This window comes from Chiloscyllium punctatum, chromosome 1 (assembly GCF_047496795.1).
Source record: "Chiloscyllium punctatum isolate Juve2018m chromosome 1, sChiPun1.3, whole genome shotgun sequence".
In the NCBI taxonomy this organism is placed as follows: Eukaryota; Metazoa; Chordata; class Chondrichthyes; order Orectolobiformes; family Hemiscylliidae; genus Chiloscyllium; species Chiloscyllium punctatum.
Genome location: NC_092739.1, coordinates 178,991,777 through 179,016,144, shown reverse-complemented (window position 1 = coordinate 179,016,144; position 24,368 = coordinate 178,991,777). Strand labels below are relative to the sequence as shown.

Below are 24,368 nucleotides of genomic sequence, written 5' to 3'. Positions count from 1 at the left end.
ACAGGTAGAGAGAGTGGTAAAGATGGCATACCAGATGCTTGCCTTCATTGGCCTAGGCGTGGAATACAGAAGCAATAAGTCTTCAAAACACAGATTAGGGTAAAAATTGAATGTGCTGTGCAATGCTGGCTGCCATATTATCAGAAGGACATGATTGTATTGGAGAGAGTGCAGATTAGATTCACTGGGATGTTGCTTGAGATGAAAAGTCTCAATAATGAGGAGAGACTAGATAGGCTGGTTTTGTTTTCCTTGGAACAGAAGAGGTGGAGGGACGATCTGAGGCATACAAAATCATAACAGGCATAAAACAGGACAGATCATGAAAATCTCTTCACTATGGCACATGTGTCTAACATGAGATAGCATAAAGTTGAAGTGAGGAGTAAATGGTTTAGATGAGATTATTTTTTTACCCATCCAGAATGTGGTAGAAAAATGGTCTGTAAACATTAGAAGATGGTGGAGGCAAGTACTCTTGCAATGTTTAAGCAGCAGTTGGATGAGAGCACAGTCAGCTACGGACCAAGTGCAGGTAAATGGGATTAGTGTAGTTTGGTGTTTGTTGGTCAGCATACACATGGTAGGCTAAAGGGCCTGTTGCTATGCTGCATGATTCTATAACTCTAAAGCTAGCTTTGCACTCAGAGCTTCATCATGAAAACTGGACACCAGGAAATCAGGAAATGCTACAACGACATCTCCAAAGGCTTTGTGAAGTAATGCAACATGCTCACGAAAATCTCTTACCCCAAAACCACCACATCATCGTGTTGAAGTGACCTGGTAAATGAGTAATTTCTGATGCAACACATTTTTCAACAAAAGTAGGTCAAAAGACTCGAGAGCCCAATGAATGCTTGCCCACTCACCTGCCTGTCTCCTGAGCTGAAGCCACAAAGGTACCCCCCCATGATTTCACACTGCAGCAGAACAAAATCAAATGTTTGGCAGACTGTAACATACTCACCCAAAACTAGTACATCTAGTTGAAAAGAATATTACAGAGCATGTCCAGAGATCATGCAACATCCATCCACATAGCACAGTTAACAATGAGCAATATTGAGAATGCACTGCCTGTAAACCAGGCCATGTTGAATATGTCGAGATAACTTTTGACAAAGGTTCATTTTTTATAAACTGATTGTTCCTATTCGTATAGATGAGATTCCCTACAGTATGGAAACAAGCCCTTTGATTAGATTAGATTTACAGTGTGGAAACAGGCCCTTCGGCCCAACAAGTCCACACCGCCCCGCCGAAGCGCAGCCCACCCATTCCCCTACATTTCCCCCTAACCTAACACTACGGGCAATGTAGCATGGCCAATTCACCTAACCCTGCACATCTTTGGACTGTGGGAGGAAACCGGAGGAAACCCACGCAGACATGGGGAGAACGTGCAAACTCCACACAGTCAGTCACCTGAGGCGGGAACTGAACCCGGGTCTCTGATGCTGTGAGGCAGCAGTGCTAACCACTGTGCCACCATGCCGCCCAACAAGTCCACATCTACCCTCTGAAGAGAAACCCTAATCCATAAGAATAGGTACAATCAATTTATAAAAAATGAACCTTTGTCAAAAGTTATCAAGACATATTCAACATGGCCTGGTTTATAGACATTGAATTCTCAATATTGCTCATCGTTGACTGTGCTATGTGGATGGACATTGCATGATCTTGATCACTGACCTTGAAGTTGTCACTCTCAAATTAAAATTAAGTAGAATAAATCTATTTTTAAAATGTCATACAAAATGAAAAAAAACAAGCAGTGCAAATATCTGCATAGGATCAGGGCCTCAGGAGGGATTTAATATAAACCGCCAAGCAGGCTCGATGGTCTTCCTATACAACCAGTTACTCTGAGAGAAATTGGTCCAGCTATTTAGATTCTGGTATCACTGCAATCCAAAAACATTATTAACTTTTAGTCTGCTAAATGAAGGTTTACAACAGTGGCAATGTTAGCAGAGCCCCATCAAAACCTACACTGAGTCCTCAATGTGCAGTTCCACATACAAACAGCTATCTGACTCCTTTTTGATATTTGAGTTAAATGCATTCTCTGAAGAGTGTAACTGATACTCATATAATCATTCACCTGTGAAGAAAAGGGTAGCCAGAACATTTAATCTTTTGAACTAAAACTTTAATAAGAAATCCATTTATTATAAGTTTGCCTTTAACAAATTCAAGATGTGATTTACTTTTAAAAAGGGAGCAAGGCATGCTCTCATTAAGTCTGTGATTGTGCGCCAACAGAATCTTTTCAATAGTGCTGGGAACTAAGGAACGTTCGGGCTCCTCCTGACTCCACGTTAAAACCACCGTTTCGAAGTGTACCCGTTTTCTCAGCAGCCAGTAAAACTTCTCTGGACCATTCCTGATGTCTGCTTTCAACAGGGCCTTAAAACAGACTTTAGGCCTCTCACTTATCCAAGCAGCCCAATGCCTATTTTAATTGGCCACCAGGGCCACCTAAAAAGCCCTGAAAACAGTAGCAGTTATCCAAACACATGGGCAGAATGCTGATACATTTGTCATTGTTGTGTCTGTTTTACACACAGAAGACGTGGGCAATAAAGTTATTTTTTCTCCAATTAATATGCAGACATGCAGAGAAGTTTAATTTGAATTACTTCATGTATTAAAAGATTCATTCACAAAATAATCCCCTAGGCACAGCCCTAAACCATTACACAGGATGTCATTAGTGAGAGCATTAATATTGCTCTGCCATTATTAAAACTATCAGGGAAGACCAGCCGGTAAATGGATGACTACCCTGCCCTTTGCCAGTACTGTCATTATATTGCTCCCACAAGTAACCAGTTTGTACAAACTGCTTATACATATTTGATATGAGGTTAGTCCTCAGCTCTTGGTACAATGTTGCTGCCATTTCTTGATATGGTCCATTTTGAGTGGAATAGAAATGCAGAGCCCGAACCACAAGGTAGTTCATATTAATCCAAATAGGTCCACGCCAGTAAGGTGGGTCATATTCAGTGTTGCGTTTCAAATAGAGAGGGTTAGATTTTGAAAGTGACCGTATGCCGTAAGGGGTCCAGAGTTTCTCATCATCCTTGATATCATTTAAGATATGAAGTAGTTTTGGAGAATCAGGCTGCAGAATTTGAAGCAGGAATGGGAACAGACTGACATAACCAAAAGCATTAACATACTGAAGTTTTGGTTGTTTCCGAACAGAACGGATAAGTCTGGCAGGTTGGACATGCTGTCGTGGCTGGCCAGGTGGCACATAGATCTTCTCTCTCTCTAGAATAATGGACTGAGTATGATTTCCATAATCACTGAATGCTTTCAGATCCTCAGACCAATGCAATTCCTGGAGCAAAGAGTTATCACTCAACTTCTCGTACATGCCTTGATAGTCTTGATGGGGTTCTCCTAAAATTTTTGCAATATCTGTCATGATCTTTGATGCCAAAGTCATCCAGCAACGGAGGTCCACATGCCTTTCATCTTCAGATGGATGCGATGCGCGTGGGTAATCGTCAAGTCCAGAGGTCAGTGTTTTTGGATTGAGGAACAGGTTTGTGTCAGTATCACGACCTCGCCAACGATAGGTTGATGGCAAGGACCCAACTTGGGTTGAATTGTACCAATCATACCAAGTCCTCAAACGGGGGAAGAGTCTCTTCAGATAAGATTTATCTTCTTTCGTCAAACGTCCATTCAAATCTTCAATTAGCTTTTGTATTGTGAGGAAAAGTGTAGGAGGATTTGCATTTTCATTTCTCTGCACAATAAATTCTGCAGGCACTTTACTACGTGCCTCATTGTCCAGAATCTGCTCCCTTGGTATCCAACCTTCAACATTCATCAGATCTAACCAATGTCCAATCACCTCTCTACTAATAGATGGATTCCACTTACTGATTAAAAGTTGATGGAATCCTTCGTCCCAAAGAAATCCTCGGGGAAAGAATGAACGGGATGGGACAGCAGTGTACAGTGGGCCCTCCAGGTAAGGCAATGGGTACTCATTGTACATAGACTGAACATATGACTGACCATAAAAATATCCCATTCCACCAATTGTATTACTGAAAACTGCTTTAGCAAATTTAATTTGTTGAGGGGAAAAGCCTTTATCTGGCAATTTGAAAATGGTATTAAATTTTTCATCAAATGCTTGTTTCCACTTCTCCAGCTCATTTGTGAAGACTTCTCCAGCAAGATGATTGGATCGATCTGTGAAACTTTCAGACTCAAACAGGACTTCAACTTCAAAAGGAACCTGCACTGTCACTTGATGAACCAAGAAGTTGTCTTGCATAGTGTCCCCGCCTTGTTTTGAAGGTGGCCTGTAGCTATCCACACCAATGTAGTACCGCCTGGGAGAAGATGCTGTGTTGTACACAAAACGGCCATTCAAGCTGTTTTTCACAATGTCTGTCATCATCTCCAGACTTGGACAGTGCGCTCGCAAAGAATTGTAACTGTCAAAAATGAAACAGAACAGGAAGATAAACAGATAAATCAAGTTTCCAAAGCTGAAAGATGGAATGTTCTGTAGTTTCTGTGACAGTTCAGATTTACTGAAGTTCTGTGATACTGCTATGGCAATGGATACACACCAGCAATACAAAATATATCTGCAATACATTCTGCAGAAAGGTTTGATTTCTCCTCACTGAAACTAAAAGTGCTGCATGACTGTTGTTGTGTGCATTGATGCATTAGATTTTCCCCTTCAATGGAGAGGAGGAGAAGGACACAGATTGGTGGAGGGAGGAAGAGGCAGGCATCAGGAGAAATTGTAAGAAATAGCAACAGGACTAGTCTGTTCAGTCAATTGAGCCTGCTCCATTATTTAATAGGATCATGGCTAGTCCAACATTCCTCACTTTCCTGCATTTCCCTGCAACCCTTGATTTTCCTACTGATCAAGAATCTATCTTAAAAATGCACAAGGTCTCTCCCCCTACATGGAGGCTGTGTGGCACAGATTTCCCAAAACACTCTATCCTCAGAAGAAATCCTTCCCCATCATCAACTCTCATTCTTCTAAACTCCAATGAATAGAATCCCAACCTGTTTAACTTTCGCTCACAAGACAAAACCCCATATTAGGGATCATTCCAGGAAAGCTTCTTGGAGCGGGTTTGAATGTCTTTCCTTAAGTAAGGGGACCCAAACTGCTCAGAGTATGCCAGATGTGCTCGCACCTGCACCTTGTACCATTGCAGTCAGACTTCCTTCCTGAAATAAGGGCAAGCATTCCATTAGAGCTGAAACTGTGTTGCTGGAAAAGTGCAGCAGGTCAGGCAGCATCCAAGGAACAGGAGAATCGACGTTTCAGGCATAAGCCCTTCGTCAGGAAGCCCTTCCTGAAGAAGGGCTTATGCCCGAAACGTCGATTCTCCTGTTCCTTGGATGCTGCCTGACCTGCTGTGCTTTTCCAGCAACACATTTTCAGCTCTGATCTCCAGCATCTGCAGTCCTCACTTTCTCCTCAAGCATTCCATTAGCCCTGCTGACGCCTGCTGCACCTGTGTGCTAGCTTTCTGTACCTTGTGTACTCCTACCCTCATATCCCTGTGTTGCAGTTTTCTGCAGTTTTGTTTTCTGTATTTAAACAATGTTCTGATCTTTTCTTCTCACTTGCAAAATAACAATTTCACATTTTCCCACAATATATTACATTTGCCAACATTTTGCCTACTGACTTAACTTGTCAAATCTCTAAACTGTTTGTATGTCTCTTGCAACTTGCCTTTTTTTATTTTTCTATCATCTTTAAAATTTAGCTTTGGTGCACTTACTTGCTTCTGCCACATCACTAATACATATTGTAAACAGTTGTAGTCCCAGCACTGATCATCAGTCACAACTGTCCTCATTTCATCTCTTAGTAACAATAAAACCACATCAACTTTTCCATTACTCCTCTCTCTCTCTCTCTGAAACGTCAAATATCTCTGAATGTTAAGTTCCCAGTTTTAATTTTCTTGTAACAATGTTTCTGCAATGGCTATGAGATCATATTCATATACCACAATGTATGTGTCTGAGAGGGAGGCAGTCAGCAGGAGACATTGTGAGCAATGCTGTGATTGGAAAGTGTGAATGAAACGGGGAAAGCAAGAGAGGGAAAAAGTGAGTGAGAGAGAAAAAGAAAGGGGGTAAAATGTTACAAGGAGGAGAAAAGGAGTGAGAAAATGGGTGGGATGGGATGCGTTGGGGCGGTGGTGATGTTATTGGACTAGTAATCCAAAACGAGGTAAAAACAATGACTGCAGATGCTGGAAACCAGATTCTGGGTTAGTGGTGCTGGAAGAGCACAGCAGTTCAGGCAGCATCCGAGAAGCTTCGAAATCGAAGCTCCTTGGATGCTGCCTGAACTGCTGTGCTCTTCCAGCACCACTAATCCAGAAAATAGTAATCCAGAACCTCAGGTAATGTTCTGGGGACATGGTTTTGAATCCCACTATCTCAGATGGTGAAATTTGCATTCAATTTTTAAAAATCTGGACTAAAGAGCAGGCCAAATGTCAACTTTGTCACACTGTCTATTATCTGATTTGTGAATACACTGTAGGGAAGCAAACTGCTTTCCTTACACTGTCCGTTTCCATGTGCCTTCAGACCCACAGCAATGTGGTCGATTCTCAACTCCCCTCTAGGTAATTAGGGTGGTGCAGTAAATTCTGACCAAGCCAGTGATGTGACCTTCTGTGAATGAATAAAACAAAGGAAGCAAGAAAAAGTGAGAGAAAACCAAAATGAATTAAGAGGAAGAAAGTGGGAAAGGCATCAATGACAAAGATTAGTGGTAAATCAGAGGATTGGGAAAGTTCCAGAAGTCAGCAAAACATGACCAAAGTAAGAATACATATTGTGAAGCAATAAAGTTCTACATGGATATAGATAGGTTGAGTGAATGGTCAAAAAATCTAGCAAATAGAGTATAATGTGAGAAAATGTGAAGTTGTTTGTCTTTACAGGAAGAATTAAAAGAAAGTGTATTACTTCAGCAGAAAAAAACTGCAGAATTCAAGATATAAATTGGATAAAATTTAAGCCCAGCAGAGATCCCTGCAGGTCACTGTTCCATCCTCCCAATCAGACAAAGACCGATGTATCCAGTCCAATGAAAGCTTTTCTGGGGCATAGCTTTAAATTAAGGGGGGGTGGATATAGGACTGATGTTAGGGGTAGGTTCTTCACTCAACGAGTCATAAGTTCATGGAATGCCCTGCCAGTAGCAGTAGTGGACTCTCCCTCTTTATGGGTATTTAAGCGGGCAGTGGATAGGTATATGGAGGATAGTGGGTTAGTGGAGGTTAGGTGGGCTTGGATTGGCGCAACATCGAGGGCCAAAGGGCCTGTACTGCGCTGTATTCTTCTATGTTCTATGTTCTATGAAATTAAGGAATTTTGGAAAATGAATAACTGTTTGGTAGTACTGCTACATAAATACTGCTAAAAGTTGATAAAATTATGAAGCTTTTCAACCTGCATTCATCACAACAGGACACATATGATGCATTTAGGAAGGGAGCTCCAGAAATTTAACTCATCGACATTAGAAGAATGGCAATATATTTCCAAGTCAGGATGGTGTGCGGTTTATTGTGGTGTTCTCATCCCCTGCCCTTGTCTTTCTGGATGGTCCTGATCATAGTTTGGAATGCATTCAAACAGATGAAAGACTCAACAGACAATCAATTTTTCAATGTATAATTTCAGTTACATTACACTGTACATTTTTGCTACATGTTTGAGGTGAGGGATGCCATGGTCTTCCATGCTGATTACACTTGCAGGAAGTGCATCCATCTCCAGCTCCTCCAAGACCGTGTTAGGGAACTGGAGCTGGAGTTGGATGAACTTCGGATCATTCGGGAGGCAGAGGGGGTCATAGATCAGAGCTTTAGGGAAGTAGTAACTCCAAAGATTGCAGACAGATGGGTGACAGTGAGGGGGACTGGGAGGAAGCAGCCAGTGCAGGGACCCCCTGCGGCCTTTCCCCTCAAGAATAAGTATACCGTTTTGGATACTTGTGGGGGGGGACGACTTACCAGGGGTAAGCAATGGGGCTCAGACCTCTGGCACGGAGCCTGTCCCCGTTGCTCAGAAGGGAAGGGTGGAGAAAGGTAGAGCGATAGTTATTGGGGACTCGATAGTGAGGGGCACAGATAGGCGGTTTTGTGGGGGCGAGAGAGACTCCCGTTTGGTATGTTGCCTCCCAGGTGCAAGGGTACGTGATGTCTCTGATCGTGTTTTCCGGGTCCTCAAGGGGGAGGGGGAACAGCCCCAGATCATGGTCCACGTTGGCACCAACGGCATAGGTAGGAAGAGGGGTGAGGATGTTAGACAGGCTTTCAGGGAGCTAGGTTGGAAGCTCAGAGCTAGAACGAACAGAGTTATTGTCTCTGGTTTGTTACCCATGCCATGTGATAGAGTGTCGAGGAATACGTAGAGAGAACAGTTAAATGCGTGGCTACAGGGATGGTGCAGGAGGGAGGGATTCCGGTATCTGGATAACTGGGGAAGGTGGGACCTCTATAAACAGGGTGGTCTACACCTGAACCTGAGGGACACCAGTATCCTTGGGGGGAGGTTTGCTAGTGCTCTTTGGGAGGGTTTAAACTAACTCTGCAGGGGCATGGGAACCTAGACTGTAGCTTTAGGGTGCAGGACGTGGAGTGTAGGGAGGTTAGGAATATGGCATCAATCTCAAAGGAGGGTGACCGTAAACAGGAAAGTGGCTTGAAGTGTGTATACTTCAATGCAAGAAGTATACGAAATAAGGTAGGTGAGCTTGCAGCATGGGTTGGTACCTGGGATTTCGATGTTGTGTCTATTACCGAGACATGGGTAGAACAGTGGTTAGCACTGCTGCCTCACAGCGCCAGAGACCTGGGTTCAATTCCCGCCTCAGGTGACTGACTGTGTGGAGTTTGCACGTTCTCCCTGTGTCTGCGTGGGTTTCCTCCGGGTGCTCCGGTTTCCTCCCACAGTCCAAAGATGTGCAGGTTAGGTGAATTGGCCATGTTAAATTGCCCGTAGTGTTAGGTAAGGGGTAGATGTAGGGGTATGGGTGGGTTGCGCTTCGGCGGGGCGGTGTGGACTTGTTGGGCCGAAGGGCCTGTTTCCACACTGTAAGAAATCTAAATCTAATCTAAACAGGGACAGGATTGGCTGTTGCAGGTTCTAGGGTTTAAATGTTTTAGTAAGGTCAGAGGTGGGGGTAAAAGAGGGGGAGGTGTGGCATTGCTTGTCAAAGATACTATTACAGCGGTGGAAAGGACGATGGATGAAGACTCGCCATCTGAGGTAGTTTGGGCTGAGGTTAGGAATAGGAAAGGTGAGGTCACCCTGTTAGGAGTTATCTACAGGCCTCCTAATAGTCCTAGAGACGTAGAAGAAAGGATTGCGAGGATGATTCAGGAGAAGAGTGAAAGTAATAGGGTGGTTGTTATGGGGGACTTGAACTTTCCTGATATTGATTGGGAAAGCTATAGCTCAAGTTCGTTAGATGGGTTGGTGTTTGTCCAATGTGTGCAGGAGAGTTTCCTGACACAATATGTAGATAGGCCAACAAGAGGTGAGGCCATACTGGATTTGGTTCTGGGTAACGAACCAGGCCAGGTGTTAGAATTAGAGGTAGGTGAGCACTTTGGGGACAGTGACCACAATTCGGTGACTTTTACTCCAGTGATGGAGAGGGATAAGTGTGAACTGCAGGGCAAGAGTTATAGCTGGGGGCAGGGAAATTATGATGCGGTGAGGCACGACTTAGGATGCGTGGCTTGGAAAAATAGACTTCAAGGGAAGAACACAAATGATATGTGGAGATTGTTCAAGGAGCAGCTAATGGGTGTCCTTGATAAGTATGTACCTGTCAGGCAGGGAGGAAAGGGTCGTGTGAGGGAGCCGTGGTTTAATAAGGAATTGGAATCCCTTGTTAAAGGGAAGAGGGCGGCCTATGTAAAGATGAGGCGTGAGGGGTCAATTGGGGCGATTGAGAGTTATAAGGTAGCCAGGAAGGATCTGAAGAGAGAGCTAAGAGCAGCAAGGAGGGGACATGAAAAGTCCTTAGTTGGTAGGATTAGGGAAAACCCAAAGGCTTTCCCTATAGATATGTCAGGAATAAAAGAATGACTAGGGTAGGAATAGGTCCAGTCAAGGATAGTAGTGGGAAGTTGCGTGTAGAGGCTGAAGAGATTGGGGAGACAATGAATGAATATTTTTCGTCAGTATTCACTCAGGAACAGGCCTTGATTTTTATGTCCTCGTTGTCTACAGGAATAGTGCCAGAAGACTGGAGGATAGCAAATGTGGTTCCCTTGTTCAAGAAGGGGAGTAGGGATAACCCTAGTAACTATCGGCCGGTGAGTCTCACTTCTGTTGTGGGCAAAGTCTTAGAGAGAATTGTAAGGGATAGGATTTATGAACATCTAGATAGGAATAATGTGATCAAGGATAGTCAGCATGGTTTTGTGAAGGGCAGATCGTGCCTCACAAACCTTATTGATTTCTTTGAGAAGGTGACTAAGGAGGTGGATGAGGGTAAAGCGGTAGATGTGGTGTATATGGATTTTAGTAAGGTGTTTGATAAGGTTCCCCATGGTAGGCTAATGCAAAAAATACGGAGGTATGGCACTGAGGGTGAGTTGGAGGTTTGGATTAGGAATTGGCTGGCTGGAAGAAGACAGAGGGTAGTAGTTGATGGTAAAGGCTCATCTTAAAGTGCAGTTACTAGCAGTTACTCCAGTGATGGAGAGGGATAAGTGTGAACTGCAGGGCAAGAGTTATAGCTGGGGGCAGGGAAATTATGATGCGGTGAGGCACGACTTAGAATGCGTGGCTTGGAAAAATAGACTTCAAGGGAAGAACACAAATGATATGTGGAGATTGTTCAAGGAGCAGCTAATGGGTGTCCTTGATAAGTATGTACCTGTCAGGCAGGGAGGAAAGGGTCGTGTGAGGGAGCCGTGGTTTAATAAGGAATTGGAATCCCTTGTTAAAGGGAAGAGGGCGGCTTATGTAAAGATGAGGCGTGAAGGTTCAATTGGGGCGATTGAGAGTTATAAGGTAGCCAGGAAGGATCTGAAGAGAGAGCTAAGAGCAGCAAGGATCTGTTTTGGGACCATTGCTGTTTGTCATTTTTATAAATGACCTGGAGGAGGGGCTAGAAGGTTGGGTGAGCAGGTTTGCGAATGATACGAAAGTCGGTGGAGTTGTTGACAGTGAGGAAGGATGTGTCAGGTTACAGCGGGATATAGATAAGCTGCAGAGCTGGGCAGAAAGGTGGCAAATGGAGTTCAATGTGGGTAAGTGGGAGGTGATTCACTTTGGTATGAGTAACAAAAAGATGGAGTACTGGGCTCATGGTCGGATACTTGGTAGTGTGGATGAGCAGAGGGATCTTGGTCCATGTACACAGATCTCTGAAAGTTGCCACCCAGGTAAATAGTGCGGTGAAGAAGGCATATGGCGTACTGGCTTTTATTGGTAGAGGAATTGAGTTCCGGAGTACTGAGGTCATGTTGCAGTTGTATAAAACTCTGGTGCGGCCGCATCTGGAGTATTGTGTGCAGTTTTGGTCGCCATATTATAGGAAGGATGTGGAGGCACTGGAACGGGTGCAGAGGAGGTTTACCAGGATGTTGCCTGGTATGGTAGGAAGATCGTATGAGGAAAGGCTGAGGCACTTGGGGCTGTTTTCATTGGAGAAAAGAAGGTTTAGGGGTGACTTGATAGAGGTGTACAAGATGATTAGGGGTTTAGATAGGGTTGACCTTGAGAACCTTTTTCCATGTATGGAGTCAGCTATTACGAGGGGGCATAGCTTTAAATTAAGGGGTGGTAGGTATAGGACAGATGTTAGGGGTAGATTCTTTACTCAGCGAGTTGTGAGTTCATGGAATGCCCTGCCAGTAGCAGTGGTGGACTCTCCCTCTTTATGGGTATTTAAGCGGGCATTGGATAGGCATATGGAGGATAGTGGGCTAGTGTAGGTTAGGTGGGCTTGGATCGGCGCAATATCGAGGGCCAAAGGGCCTGTACTGCACTGTATTTTTCTATTCTACTCTATTCTATGTTAAATTCTGTGTGTTAGGATTGAGCCCTCCACTACCACCTGATGAAGGAGCGACGCTCCGAAAGCTAGTGTGCTTCCAATTAAACCTGTTGGACTATAACCTGGTGTTGTGTGATTTTTAACTTCATAGGTTTGGAAGGTATTAATTAATGAGCTTTGGTGAATTTCAACAGTGCATCTTGTAAATAGTACATACTGCTGTAACTGAGTGTCGACGGTAGTGGTGGACAGAGAGAATGGATGTGGTGTCAATCAAGCGGGTTATTTTGGCTGAATGGTGTCAAATTGTTTTAAAAATTCACTTGTGGGATGTGGTGTCACTGACTGGCCAACATTTATTGCCCGTCCCTAGTTGCCTTCAAACTGAGTGGCTTGTTAGGCCATTTCAGAGGTCAGCTGAGACTCAACCGCAATGCTGTTGGGTCTGGAGTCACATCTGGGACAGACGAGGTAAAGACGGCAGATTTCCTTTTCTGAAGGATGTTAGAAAACCAGATGGTTTTTTCTGACAATTGACAATAGTTTCATGGTCATCAGTAGATTCTTAATTCTAGATTATTATTGAATTCAAATTCTACCATCTTCCATGGTTGGGATTTGAATCCAGCTCCTGAGAACATTAGCTCAATTTCTACATTAATATCTAGCAATAATACCACTAGGCCATTGCCTCCCCGTGCTCCCTTCGTCTGTGTGATTGTTGTAAGTTAGAACAAGAGCAGACTCCTGCAGGACCACAATTGTCACCTCTTCCTGCGCTGTACCTATTCCAAGATTCTGAGTAGTATGCAGTGTACAGCAAGCAGAGAGAATGAAGCAATGAAAAAGGTCCTCCAAAATCAAATTATGAAATACCAAAGCTTTTCATGTCTGCTAGATTCTGCCTGTATAAATAAATGAACTGAAAAGACAATGAATGCAAATGCATATTTTAACTTAGGCCTCAGTATCTCCCAAAAACCTTATTCATTTTCCTTAGAGCTATTACTCCAAAGCTGAACAAAGAACATGGGAATTTTCAATATGAACAATTTCTCCACAGTTACTCCTTCTGCATAACTCTTTTGTACAATTGTAAGATATCTGACCAACATGTCCAAGGTTACTCCTCAACACACCAAGATATAAACGGACCATAAATCTAAATTGTAAAACAAAAGCTGCCTCAGCCTCTGATGTTTACACATCCTCACGTGGTAATACAATCATGTTGCAGATTCTGTGTAGTCAGTATCTCTAAGGATTTCATAAATGATCAGCAAGTACAAGTTTCTTGCTATATACCTGCACTGAAACACATATAACCATAAATAATGCATAATACCCCCTGTAGCTCTGAATGCATGTGAACACATCCCTTCATAAACTCTCGTTCTCTAATACCTATATCGTAAGATCATAACGATACAAAAGGAGACCACTTGACCAATCATGCCTACACCAGCTCTATTATCTGATGCTGACCTCCTGCCTTTTTCTCATGCTCCTACACATCATGACTATCAAGACAAATCTAATGCCCTCCACATATAGCGCATATATAGAGATCAAGCTAAAGAATATGTGAAAAAAAACTTCTATATGCACACTAACTTTGTAGATTTTACTGTGACAATATACACTATGTGCAAAATAATTCTAGTGAATGTACCAATCTATAACAGAGTTGTGTGTGAATGTCCATCTATATGTACAAAACATTTATAAGAATGCACATAGACCTATATATAAAATAGCTCTGCAACTAAGCATGACTTCAAACTTGTTTTTAAAACATAAATTTCCAGTTTGTTTGAGACAAAGAGCTAATCTTACCTGGCATACTTATAATTCCTAGATTTTAGCGTAGTTGGTGCCAGGAAGGTAATTGTGAATTTGCCCAGTTCCTCTGATGAACCAGACACTGCCAGAAGTTTGCTTTTTTCCTCAATGTGTGGCTGAAGTATTCCTTCTCCATCACCAGCAACGTAAAACAGTAACGATATCACTGGGTTTTCTGGGATAGAACTCTATAATCAAAAACAGGTTGCCCATGAAAAACTACAACACACCTATCTTTACCAAGGATAAATAATAGTTTGCTTACAGAAGTAGAGAGTCCTGCCTCCTTGGAACATTTTCAAAAAGAGTTTAGAGGATGAGCAATACACTTTAGGTCATCGTTTTTTGCTCATCTATAACTTTTCTTCATTACAATAGCAGTGAGCTGTCTTCTTAAACCACTGCAGTCCATGTGGACTAAGTACACAAGTAAGTATAGGGGGTGGGACATCATATTGTGGTTGTACATGACATTGGCAAGGCCACATTGGGAGTGCTGGTTGCCCTGCTATAGGAAAGATGTAATTAAACTAGAAAGGGTGCAGAAAACATTCACAAGGGTTTGCCAGGCTGGAGAGCTTGAATTATAAGGAGAGGCTGGATAGGCGATGAGCTTCTTCCCTGGATTGTAGGAGGCTGACAGGTGACCTTACAGATGTTTACAAAATCATGACAGGCATGGATAAGGTCTTTTTCCCAGGGTACAGAAGTCCAAATACTAGAAGGCACAGGTTTAAGATAAGTGGGGAAATAATTAAAAGGGACTCGAGGGGCATCTTTTTTTACACAGAGCATGGTGCACATGTGGAATGAACTGCCAGAGGAAGTGGTAGAGGTGGGCACAATTCCAACATTTAAAAGATATTTAGACAGGTACGTGAATAGGGAAAGCTAGGAGGGATATCGGTCAAAAGCAGGCAGATGGGACTTTTTTTAAGATGAGATTCCTTACAGCATGGAAACAGGTCATTTGGCCCAACAAACCCACAATGACCCTCCGAAGAGTAATCTCCCAGATCCATTTCCCTCTGACTAATGCACTGAACACTATAGGCAATTTAGCATGGCCAATTCACCCTGACCTGCACATTCTTTGTGACTGTGGGAGGAAACCCGGAGCACCCGGAGGAAACCCACGCAGACATGGGGAGAATGTGCAAACCCCACACACAGTTGGCAGAGGCTGGAATTGAACCAGAGGCTGGGTCCCGGGCACTGTGAGTGCAGCAGTGCTAACCACTGAGCCAATTTTCATTTGGGAAACATGGTTGGCATGGACAAGTAGGACTGTAGGGTCTGTTTCTGTGGTGTATGTCTCTCTAATGCTGCTAGGAAGGGAGTTCCAGCATTTCGATCCAGTGACACTGAAAAAAAGGCCATACGAAAACCTTAATGAGTTAATCCCAGGATATCCACCTCCAAATTTATGTTAAATGAAATTTCAAGAGTGCTGAGGAGGCTCCTACGTAACTCAATTTGTTTACAAACACACTGTCAAGCAATGCAAAATGAAAACAGTTAAACAGTAAATTTACAAAAAAGAGTCACTAATTTGTTCATAAACCTGTTTGCCAAACTTTTCCAATATCTTGTGTTTCATAACAGTTAAGTCACTTGATGGTGAATTCTGCCACTTTTTTTGCAAAACACAAAAGCACCCATTTACCATTACCTTCTGTTTCTTATCACACATCCAATTTTGCAACTAATTTTGCTCCTAATCCCTTTTTATCATGACCTATAACTTTTGCACTGTATCAAATGCCTTCCTGAAATTAATTTATAACACGTCAATGTTACCCTCATCATTCCTTTCTGTTATCTCTTCAGAAGACAGGAGCAAGCTAGTTAAACACCGTTTCCCCTTTAGAAATTTACACTGAGTCTTTCTCACCTACCCATCTGCCAAACAAAATCCAGGAACACTTACACTTCCAGTATCCCTGTCAAGATTTCGGCAAGTCTCTGATTATAATTGTGCTATAATTTGTCATTTCCTTGCAGACTTGTTCCTATAGGTCCTTTCTGTTAGCTGGTGGTCTGTGGACCACACTGAATATTGCAGTCAACTGTTTTGTGTCGCTGTGGCCAAATTGACTCCATCCTTGAATCCTCCATACTGCTCTCAAAACAAAACTTTTGACTGTACTTAAGTATATGTAACTTCAATGACCAAAATCAAAATTATGCAGCAACCTGACAGGTTCATGCATATATAATGAAGCATCAAATTTCAGTCCAAATAATAGGGCCTGATTATCATATAACCATTGGAAACATATTTTCAAAAAATAATATTGACATACCTGTGGTTTAGCAGTAATTCGCCACGTCCAGTCTCCACCATGCTGTCCACCAAGACGTTTCACAAACTCAGTTGTTAAAATGAAATCATTGTCTTTAATTTCCTGTATGCCAAAGTTGATTCCATCATGCATGAGCCAGCCATAGCCAGGTAACCGATCACCTTGCTCACATGTATGCCGCAAATTCACCTCAGCTTTGAACTGCTGGAGCCACATCAAGCCTAAATTTCAGAATAAATTCAAAATAAATCGATTGATCAATAATGCTGCAACAAAATATGAGATTCAGCGTTATGTTAATCATGTCCAGAAAACACCAGAATATAACAAAGCCATTCATTATCAGACAGCGAAGGGTAGAAGTAGAACGCATCTTTCCACACTTCCATCAAGGTTTTAATCTCATTCTCAACATGCACCTCCTGTTATGATCCCAGTTGTGAGAATAAGACAGATACCTGTCAGGATTTGATTTACAAGACCATGATCCCAGTTGTGAGAATAAGACAGATACCTGTCAGGATTTGATTTACAAGACCATGATCACTTGAAGGATATGATATGGAGACATAGAATCATACAGCATGGAAATGAATCTATCGGTCCAACCAGTCCACGCTGACCATGTTACCAAATTGATTTGGTCCCATCTGCCTGCACTTGGCCCAAATTCCTCCAAATCTTCCTATTCATGTACTTACCCAAATGTTCTTTTAAAAGCAACCACCACTTAATCTGTAAGCTCATTCCATACATGAACCACTGTACAAAAAAAGGCAGTAACCATAATGTGGTAGAATTCACTCTGCGACTTGACAGGGAGACGCTGGAATCAGATGAAACTGTATTATAATTGAATAAAAGTAACTACAGAGGCATGAGAAAGAAGCTGGCCAGAACTGACAGGGAGAGGAACCTAGCAGGAAAGACAGTAGAACAGCAATGGCAGGAGTTTCTGGGAATACAGAGGAACCTGGATTATCTGAAATTTGGATTATCCAGCAAGATTGCAAGGTCCCAATGCTTGGCCAAACTGTGTTATTTGGCATTCAATTATCCAAACAAAATACTCCCCACCCATGAGGTTCCTCTGTAATTCAGGAGACACAGCAGAAATTCATCTGCAGGAAAAAGAAGCATACTAAAGGGAGGGTGAGGCAAACATGGCTGACAAACGGAAGGCAGGAACAGCATAAAAGTGACAGAGAAAGTAGATGAAGTAAAAGGCAGTGAAACATCAGGGAACTGGGAAGCCTACAAAAGGCAGTGAAACATCAGGGAACTGGGAAGCCTACAAAGACCAAAGGACAACTAAAAACAAAGAAGGAGGGAAGATTAAATCTGAGGATAAGCAAGTCAGTAACATTAAAGAAGATTGCAAGAGTTTATTTACATGTATAAAAGGGTGAAAGAGAGGCAAAAGAGAACATTGGGCTGCTGAAAAATGACACTTGGAGTAGCAATGGGGAACAAAGAAATGGTGGAGGAACTGAACAAATACTTTGCACCAGTCTTCACTGTAGACATGAGTAACAACCCAAAAATTCAACAGAGTCAGGGAGCAGAAGTGAGTGCAGTGGTCATCACCAAGAAGGTGCAAGAAAGACTGAAGGGTCAAAGGTGGATAAATAAACTTAACCAGATGGATTACATCCCAGAGTTCTGAAGGAGATAGCTGAAGATATAATGGAGGTGTTAGTGGTGATGTTTCAGGAATCATACAAGTCAGGGACTGGAAAATCGCTAACAAAGCCCCCCCTCGGTTTAGAAAGGGAGTGAGGCAAAAGATGGCAAATTACAGGTCAATAAACTGACCTTGGCCATTGGTAAGATGTTTGCAAGGTTTGTAGCTCAGGTTGAGGTTTAGGGTGTAGGTTTGCTCACTGAGCTGTAGGTTTGATATCCAGACGTTTCATTACCTGGCTAGGTAACATCATCAGTGGTGACCTCCAAGTGAAGCGAAGTTTATATCTTTCTCCTGGATGGGGATCCTGGGGTTTGTAGTGATGTCATTTCCTGTTTGTTTTCTGAGGGGTTGATAGATGGCATCTAGATCTATGTGTTTGTTTATGGCGTGGTTGGAGTGCCAGGCCTCTAGGAATTCTCTGGCATGTCTTTGCTCAGCCTGTCCCAGGATAGATGTGTTGTCCCAGTCAAAATGGTGGTTTTTTTTCAATCGTGTGTAGGGCTACGAGGGAGAGAGGGTCGTGTCTTTTTATGGCTAGCTGGTGTTCATGTATCCTGGTGGCTAACTTTCTTCCTGTTTGTCCTACGTAGTGTTTGTGGCAGTCCTTGCATGGAATTTTGTAGATGACGTTGGTTTTGTCCATGGGTTGTACTGGGTCTTTTAAGTTTGTTAGTTTTTGTTTGAGAGTGTTGGTGGGTTTGTGTGCGACTAGGATTCCGAGGGGTCTCAGTAGTCTGGCTGTCATTTCTGAAACTTCTTTGATTTATGGTAAGGTGGTTAGGGTTTCTGGCTGTGTTTGGTCTGCTTCAATGTGACAGCTCTGTTCACCTTCATGGAGATCCTCTAGCCAAGGAAACACTAGCCTCACTATTCAAAGGACCATGAATGCAGGCAACTTAGAACACCAACACCATCAGCCAAGAAAGCACCCTCAAACTGCTAGATCTGTGCCTTATGATCCACTTCATCTTCAATGGCCAGGTATGCAGAAATATCAGTGGAACAGCCATGGGATCACCGATATCGAGACTAAAAGCAGAAGCTGTCATGCAAAGCCTAGAACAGGGGGAGAAATGTATACAGAATACAGAAAGGTCTGGATAGAGTGGACATTGGGAAAATGTTTCCAATGGTAGGAGAGATCAGTACCTGACAGCACAGCCTTAGATTAAAGGTAAGACCCTTTAGAATAGAGACGAGGTGAAACTTCTTCAGCCAGAGTGGTGAATTTATGGAATTCATTGCCACAGAAGGCCATGGAGGTGAGGTTGAGTACAGTTAAGATACATTCTTGATTGTTAAGGGGATCAAAGATTGCAGGGAGAAGGCAGGAGAATGGGGTTGAGAAACTCATCAGCCATGATTGAATGGTGGAGCAGACTTGATGGGCTGAATGGCCTAATTTCTATTCCTACATCTTATGGTCTTAAAGCTTTGTCCTCTCACCTTAAAAATATGTCTCCTAGATTTTAACTCCCCCCACTCTAGGGTAAGGATCTTTGCTATTCACCTTATCTATGTCTCTCACGATTTCATGAGTCTCTAAAAAGTCACCCCTTAACCTCTTACATTCCAGTGAAAACATTCTCAGTCTATTTTAAGAACTCAAACCACCATTCACTGCAACATCTTGGTAAATCTTTTCTGAACCCTCTCCAATTAAATAATATCCTTCCCATAACAGGGCAACCAGAACTCTACACTCTTTCAGAAGAGACCTCACCAACGTCCTGTACATGACATCCCAAATGCTACACTCAAAGATCTGAGCAATGAAGGCACATCTCCTGAATGCCTTCTTAACCTGTCTATCTGTGACCCAAAGTTCAAGGTCTCTGTTCTATAACACTAGCCAGGGCTCTACTTTTAATTGTATAGTGCTGCCCTTATTTGTTTTACCAAAATGCAATACCTCACATTTATTCAAATTAAACATCATCTGCCACTACTCAGCCCATTGATCTAGTTAATCAAGATCTCTTTGTAATCTTAGATAACCTTCTTCACTTGCCACAATTCTAATAATTTTGGTGTAATCTATAAATTTACTAACCATGCCTCCTAAATTCTCAACCAAATCATTGACATTAAGTGACTTAACTAAAGATGGCCCAGTACCAATCCCTGTGGAATACTGCTGGTCACAGGTCTCTAGTCTGAAACACAGCCCTCCATCTTCACCCTCTGACTCTTGCCCTAAAGTCAATTATCTATCCAATTGGCAAGCTCTCCCCGAATCCAGTGTGATCTAACGTTACTAAGTAGCATACCAAGTAGAACTTTGTTAAAGGCTTTATACTGAAGAACAAAGTGTACTGAGATTTAATGTCATTTAAATTTGGATTTTTAAATCTTACATTAAGTGCACATGGATTTGAAGAAAAACGTTGTTTTCAGTTCTGGATGAAGGTAGATGGAAAAGCAGTGGCTTCTGAGAAAGTGAGAAGATAGTAAAAATAGATTACCTTGGAGTAAGGAGTCTAGTAATGGTCTTAGACTACTACTGTGTTTTTAAAATTTTAAAAGGAGTATGATGTGTAAATATGTCAGTCTTCTAACAAATCTTCATTTCTTCTGCTTAATAACATTAATTTAAGATCAAAAAAAGGATTCGTATTTACACAGACAGTGATGATCCTGTGGATTTCTTGGTCACAGAAAACAGATGAGGCCTAAATATTGAATGTTTTCAAGCAGTTAGATATAGTTCTTAGGGCTAAACAGATCAAGGGTACAAGGAAAAAAAGAGGGAACAGGATACTGAATTGGGAGATCAGCCCAGATTATATTGAACGGCAGAGTAGGATCAAAGAGCAGAATGAACTACTCCTGTACTCCTGTACCTGTTTCAATCTCCAAGATAGTGTTCCTGCCACTAAGCCAGGAAGCCCAGGCTGAAGTCCCACCTGGTTGAAAGATGAGTGGGCCTAGAACACTACCCTGCAGAGACATCCTGGAGCTGACATCACTGCCATCCAACAACTACAACCACCTTCCTAAGTGTCAGGCATGAAGCAAGGCTGTAATGAGGTCAGGAGGTGAGTGGCCCTGGTGGAACCGAAAACAGGTTATTGCCGAGCAGGCCCTGCTTGACAGCGCTGTTGATGACTCTAAGTGATGGATGGTGTCAAAGATTCACACAGCATGTAAATGGATCCATTGGTTCAACTTGCCTGCGTCAACCAGGCATTCCAATCTGACCTCGTCCCATTTGCCAGCTTTTGACCCATACCTCCCTAAACCTTTCCTATTCATATAACTATTCAGATGCCTTTTAAATCTTGCAATTATACTCAGCTCCCTTTCTTTCTCTGGCAACTCGTACCATACACACACCATCCTCTGCATAAAAGTTTACTCCTCTGGTTCTTTTTAAATGTTTCCCCTCTCACCTTAAATCAATGCCCTTTAGTTTTACTAATGATGGAGCAGTGTTGGCCTGGTTGGATTTATTGGAGGTTTTATGGGCAATACCTGGGAAATTATTCACATTGTTGGATAAATGTCAATGTTGCAGCTGACTGGAATGGCTTGGTGAGAGGCATGGCAAGTCTGGAGCATAAAATCAGTACGATTGCCAGAATGTTGTCAGAGCCTATCGCCTTTGCAGTATCCAGTGCCTGCAACAGTTTCTTGATATCAAGTGGAGTGAATCAAACTGGCTGAAGTTTGGTATCTGTGATGTTGGGGACCACTGGAGGAGACCAGGATGGATCATCCACTTGGCACTCCTGGATAAAGATGGCTGCAAATGCTTCAAAGGAATTCTGTATGTTATAATGAAATCACCTCTTACTCTTCTAAATTCCAGTTAGTAGAATCCCAATCTGTTTGCATTTCATTACAAGGTAAAAACAATGACTGCAGATGCTGGAAACCAGATTCTGGATTAGTGATGCTGGAAGAGCACAGCAGTTCAGGCAGCATCCAAGGAGCTTCGAAATCGACGTTTCGGGCAAAAGCCCTTCATCAGGAATAAAGGCAGTGAGCCTGAAGTATGGAGAGATAAGCTAGAGGAGGATGGGGGTGGGAGAGAGTAGCATAGAGTACAATGGGTGAGTGGAGGAGGAGATGAAGGTGAGAGGTCAAGGAGGAGAGGGTGGAGTGGATAGGTGGAAAAGAAGATAGGCAGGTAGCAATCCCTCCAGACTGGGGATCATCCTAATCAACCTTTGCTGAGGTGCCTCTACCGAAATGATATCTTTCCCGAAATGTTACTCCAGATATGGTCTCACCAACAGTACAGTTGCAGTAAGACTTGCCCCTACTTATGGGAGACAGTGAGGTCTGCAGATACCGGAGATCAGAGTTGAGTGTGTGTTGCTGGAAAAGCACACTCAGGCCAGGCAACATCCGAGGAGCAGGAAAATCAACGTTTCGGGCTGGAGCCCTTCATCAGGGCTCCTGCTCCTCGGATGCTACCTGACCTGATGTGCTCTTCCAGCAACACACTGTCAACTTCCCCCTACTTATACCCCAACCCCTTTGAAATAAGTGCCAACGTTCCATTCCATTCGCCTTCCTAATAACCTTCTGCATCTGGCTGTTAGCTTTCTGTGTTTCAGGCACAAGACCCCAAGTCTGTTTGTGTTGCAGCTTCCTGCAGATTTTCCTCTATTTAAAACAAACATACAAGTTGGAAAAATCAGATTAACAGTTGTAGCCTGGATGAGGAGTTTACTGAATGCTTTCAAGATATTCTAAGTGCAGAAGATTCTGGAAGTCACCACAGAGCAGGTCATACTCAACTTGGTGTTGTGTGACGTGAGAAGATGAATTAATAACATCGTAGTTAAGACATATCCAGGTATCAATGAGTGCAATATGACTTGATTAAACGTCTACTTTGAAAGAGAGAAGAGTGAGTCTAAGACTAGTAATTAAAATCTAAATGAGGCTAGCTGAAGGGGAAGAGGCAGAATACAGGAAATTATAGGCCACTTAGCTTGATGTCTATTGTGCGGAAAATGTCAGAATTGAACATTAAAGATATTATAGTAATATGTCTAGAAAACCTTAAGGTAATTGGGAAGGATGAGCATGGGTTTTGTGCGGGGTAACCTGAATTATGGTTTATCTAACTTATTGGAGTTTTTAAAAGTAGTAACATTCACGGTGGATAAAAGTAAGCCTGCAGAAATAAGATCAAAGAAAATTACAGCACAGAAACAGGCCCATTGGTTTTCCAAGCCTGCGCCTATCCAGATTCTCTATCTAACCTGTCGTCTGTTTTGTAAGGATATGTATCCCTTTGCTCCCTATCCATTCATGTATCTGTTGAGATACATCTTAAACGACACTATCGTACCCACCTCTACCACCTCCTCTGGCAATGGCTTTCAGGCACCCACCACCCTGTGCGTAAAGAACTTTTCCCCTCTCACCTCAAGCTCGTGACCCCCTAGTAATTGAGTCCCCAACTCTGGGAAAAAGCTTCTTTTTATCCACCCTGTCTATACCTCTCATGATTTTGTAGACATCCATCAGCACCCCCCTCAACCTCCTTTTATCTCATCTACTCAACCTCTACTCGCAGCTAATGCCCTCCATACCAGGCAATATCCTGGTGAACCTCCACTGCACCCTCTCCAAAGCAGCCATATCCTTTTGGTAATGTGCCACAGTATTCCAAATGTGGCCAAACCAAAGTCTTATACAACTGTAACATGACCTGCCAACCCTTGTACTCAATATCCCATCTAATGAAAGAAAGCATGCCATATGCCTTCTTGACCCCTTGATTGACCTGTGTTGCCACCTTCAGGGAAAAATGAACCTGAACACCCAGATCTCTCTGTACATCAGTTTTCCTCATGACTTTTCCATTTACTGGATAGTTTGCTCTGGAATTGGATCTTCCAAAATGCATCACCTCACATTCGCCTGGAGTGAACTCCATCTGCCATTTCTCAGCCCAACTCTCCATTCTCTCTATATTCTGCTGTATTCTGACAGTCCCCTTCACTATCTGCTACTCCACCGATCTTAGTGTCATCTGCAAACTTGCTAATGAGGCAACCTTTACCTTCCTCCAGATCATTTATGTATATCACAAACAACAGTGATCCCAGCGCAGATCCCTGTGGAACATCACTGGGCACAGGTCTCCATTTTGAGAAACTCCATTCCATTACTACTCTCTGTCTCCTACTGTCCAGCCAGGTCTCTATCCAGCTAGTTACTACACCCTGGACTCCATGTGACTTCACTTTCTCCAACAGCCTATCCATGGGGAACCTTCTCAAACACCTTACTAAAGTCCATGTATATGACATCTACAGCCCTTCTCTCAATCAACTTTGTCACCTCCTCAAAGAATTCTATTAAGTTGGTAAGACGTGACCTTCCCTGTACAAAAAAACATGTTACCTATCAAGGATAAGCCCATTTTCTTCCAAATATGAATTGATCCTATTTGTGAGTATCTTCTCTAGCAGCTTCCCTAGCACTGACATCAGACTCATAG

At 42.7% G+C, this 24,368-nt stretch overlaps 1 protein-coding gene across 1 annotated transcript in view; it reads right to left on the bottom strand.

The window, feature by feature from the left end:
• Positions 1-2,136: 2,136 nt before the first annotated feature.
• mogs (mannosyl-oligosaccharide glucosidase) overlaps positions 2,137-24,368 on the bottom strand; it is a 79,492-nt gene continuing 57,260 nt past the window's right edge. Inside the window, exons 3-5 of the mRNA XM_072578555.1 lie at positions 16,216-16,436; positions 13,904-14,097; positions 2,137-4,475 (exon numbers count right to left, since the gene is read on the bottom strand). Of these exons, the coding sequence (XP_072434656.1) occupies positions 2,732-4,475; positions 13,904-14,097; positions 16,216-16,436 (2,159 nt within the window). The 3' untranslated portion in view covers positions 2,137-2,731. The remainder of the gene's footprint in view (positions 4,476-13,903; positions 14,098-16,215; positions 16,437-24,368) is intronic.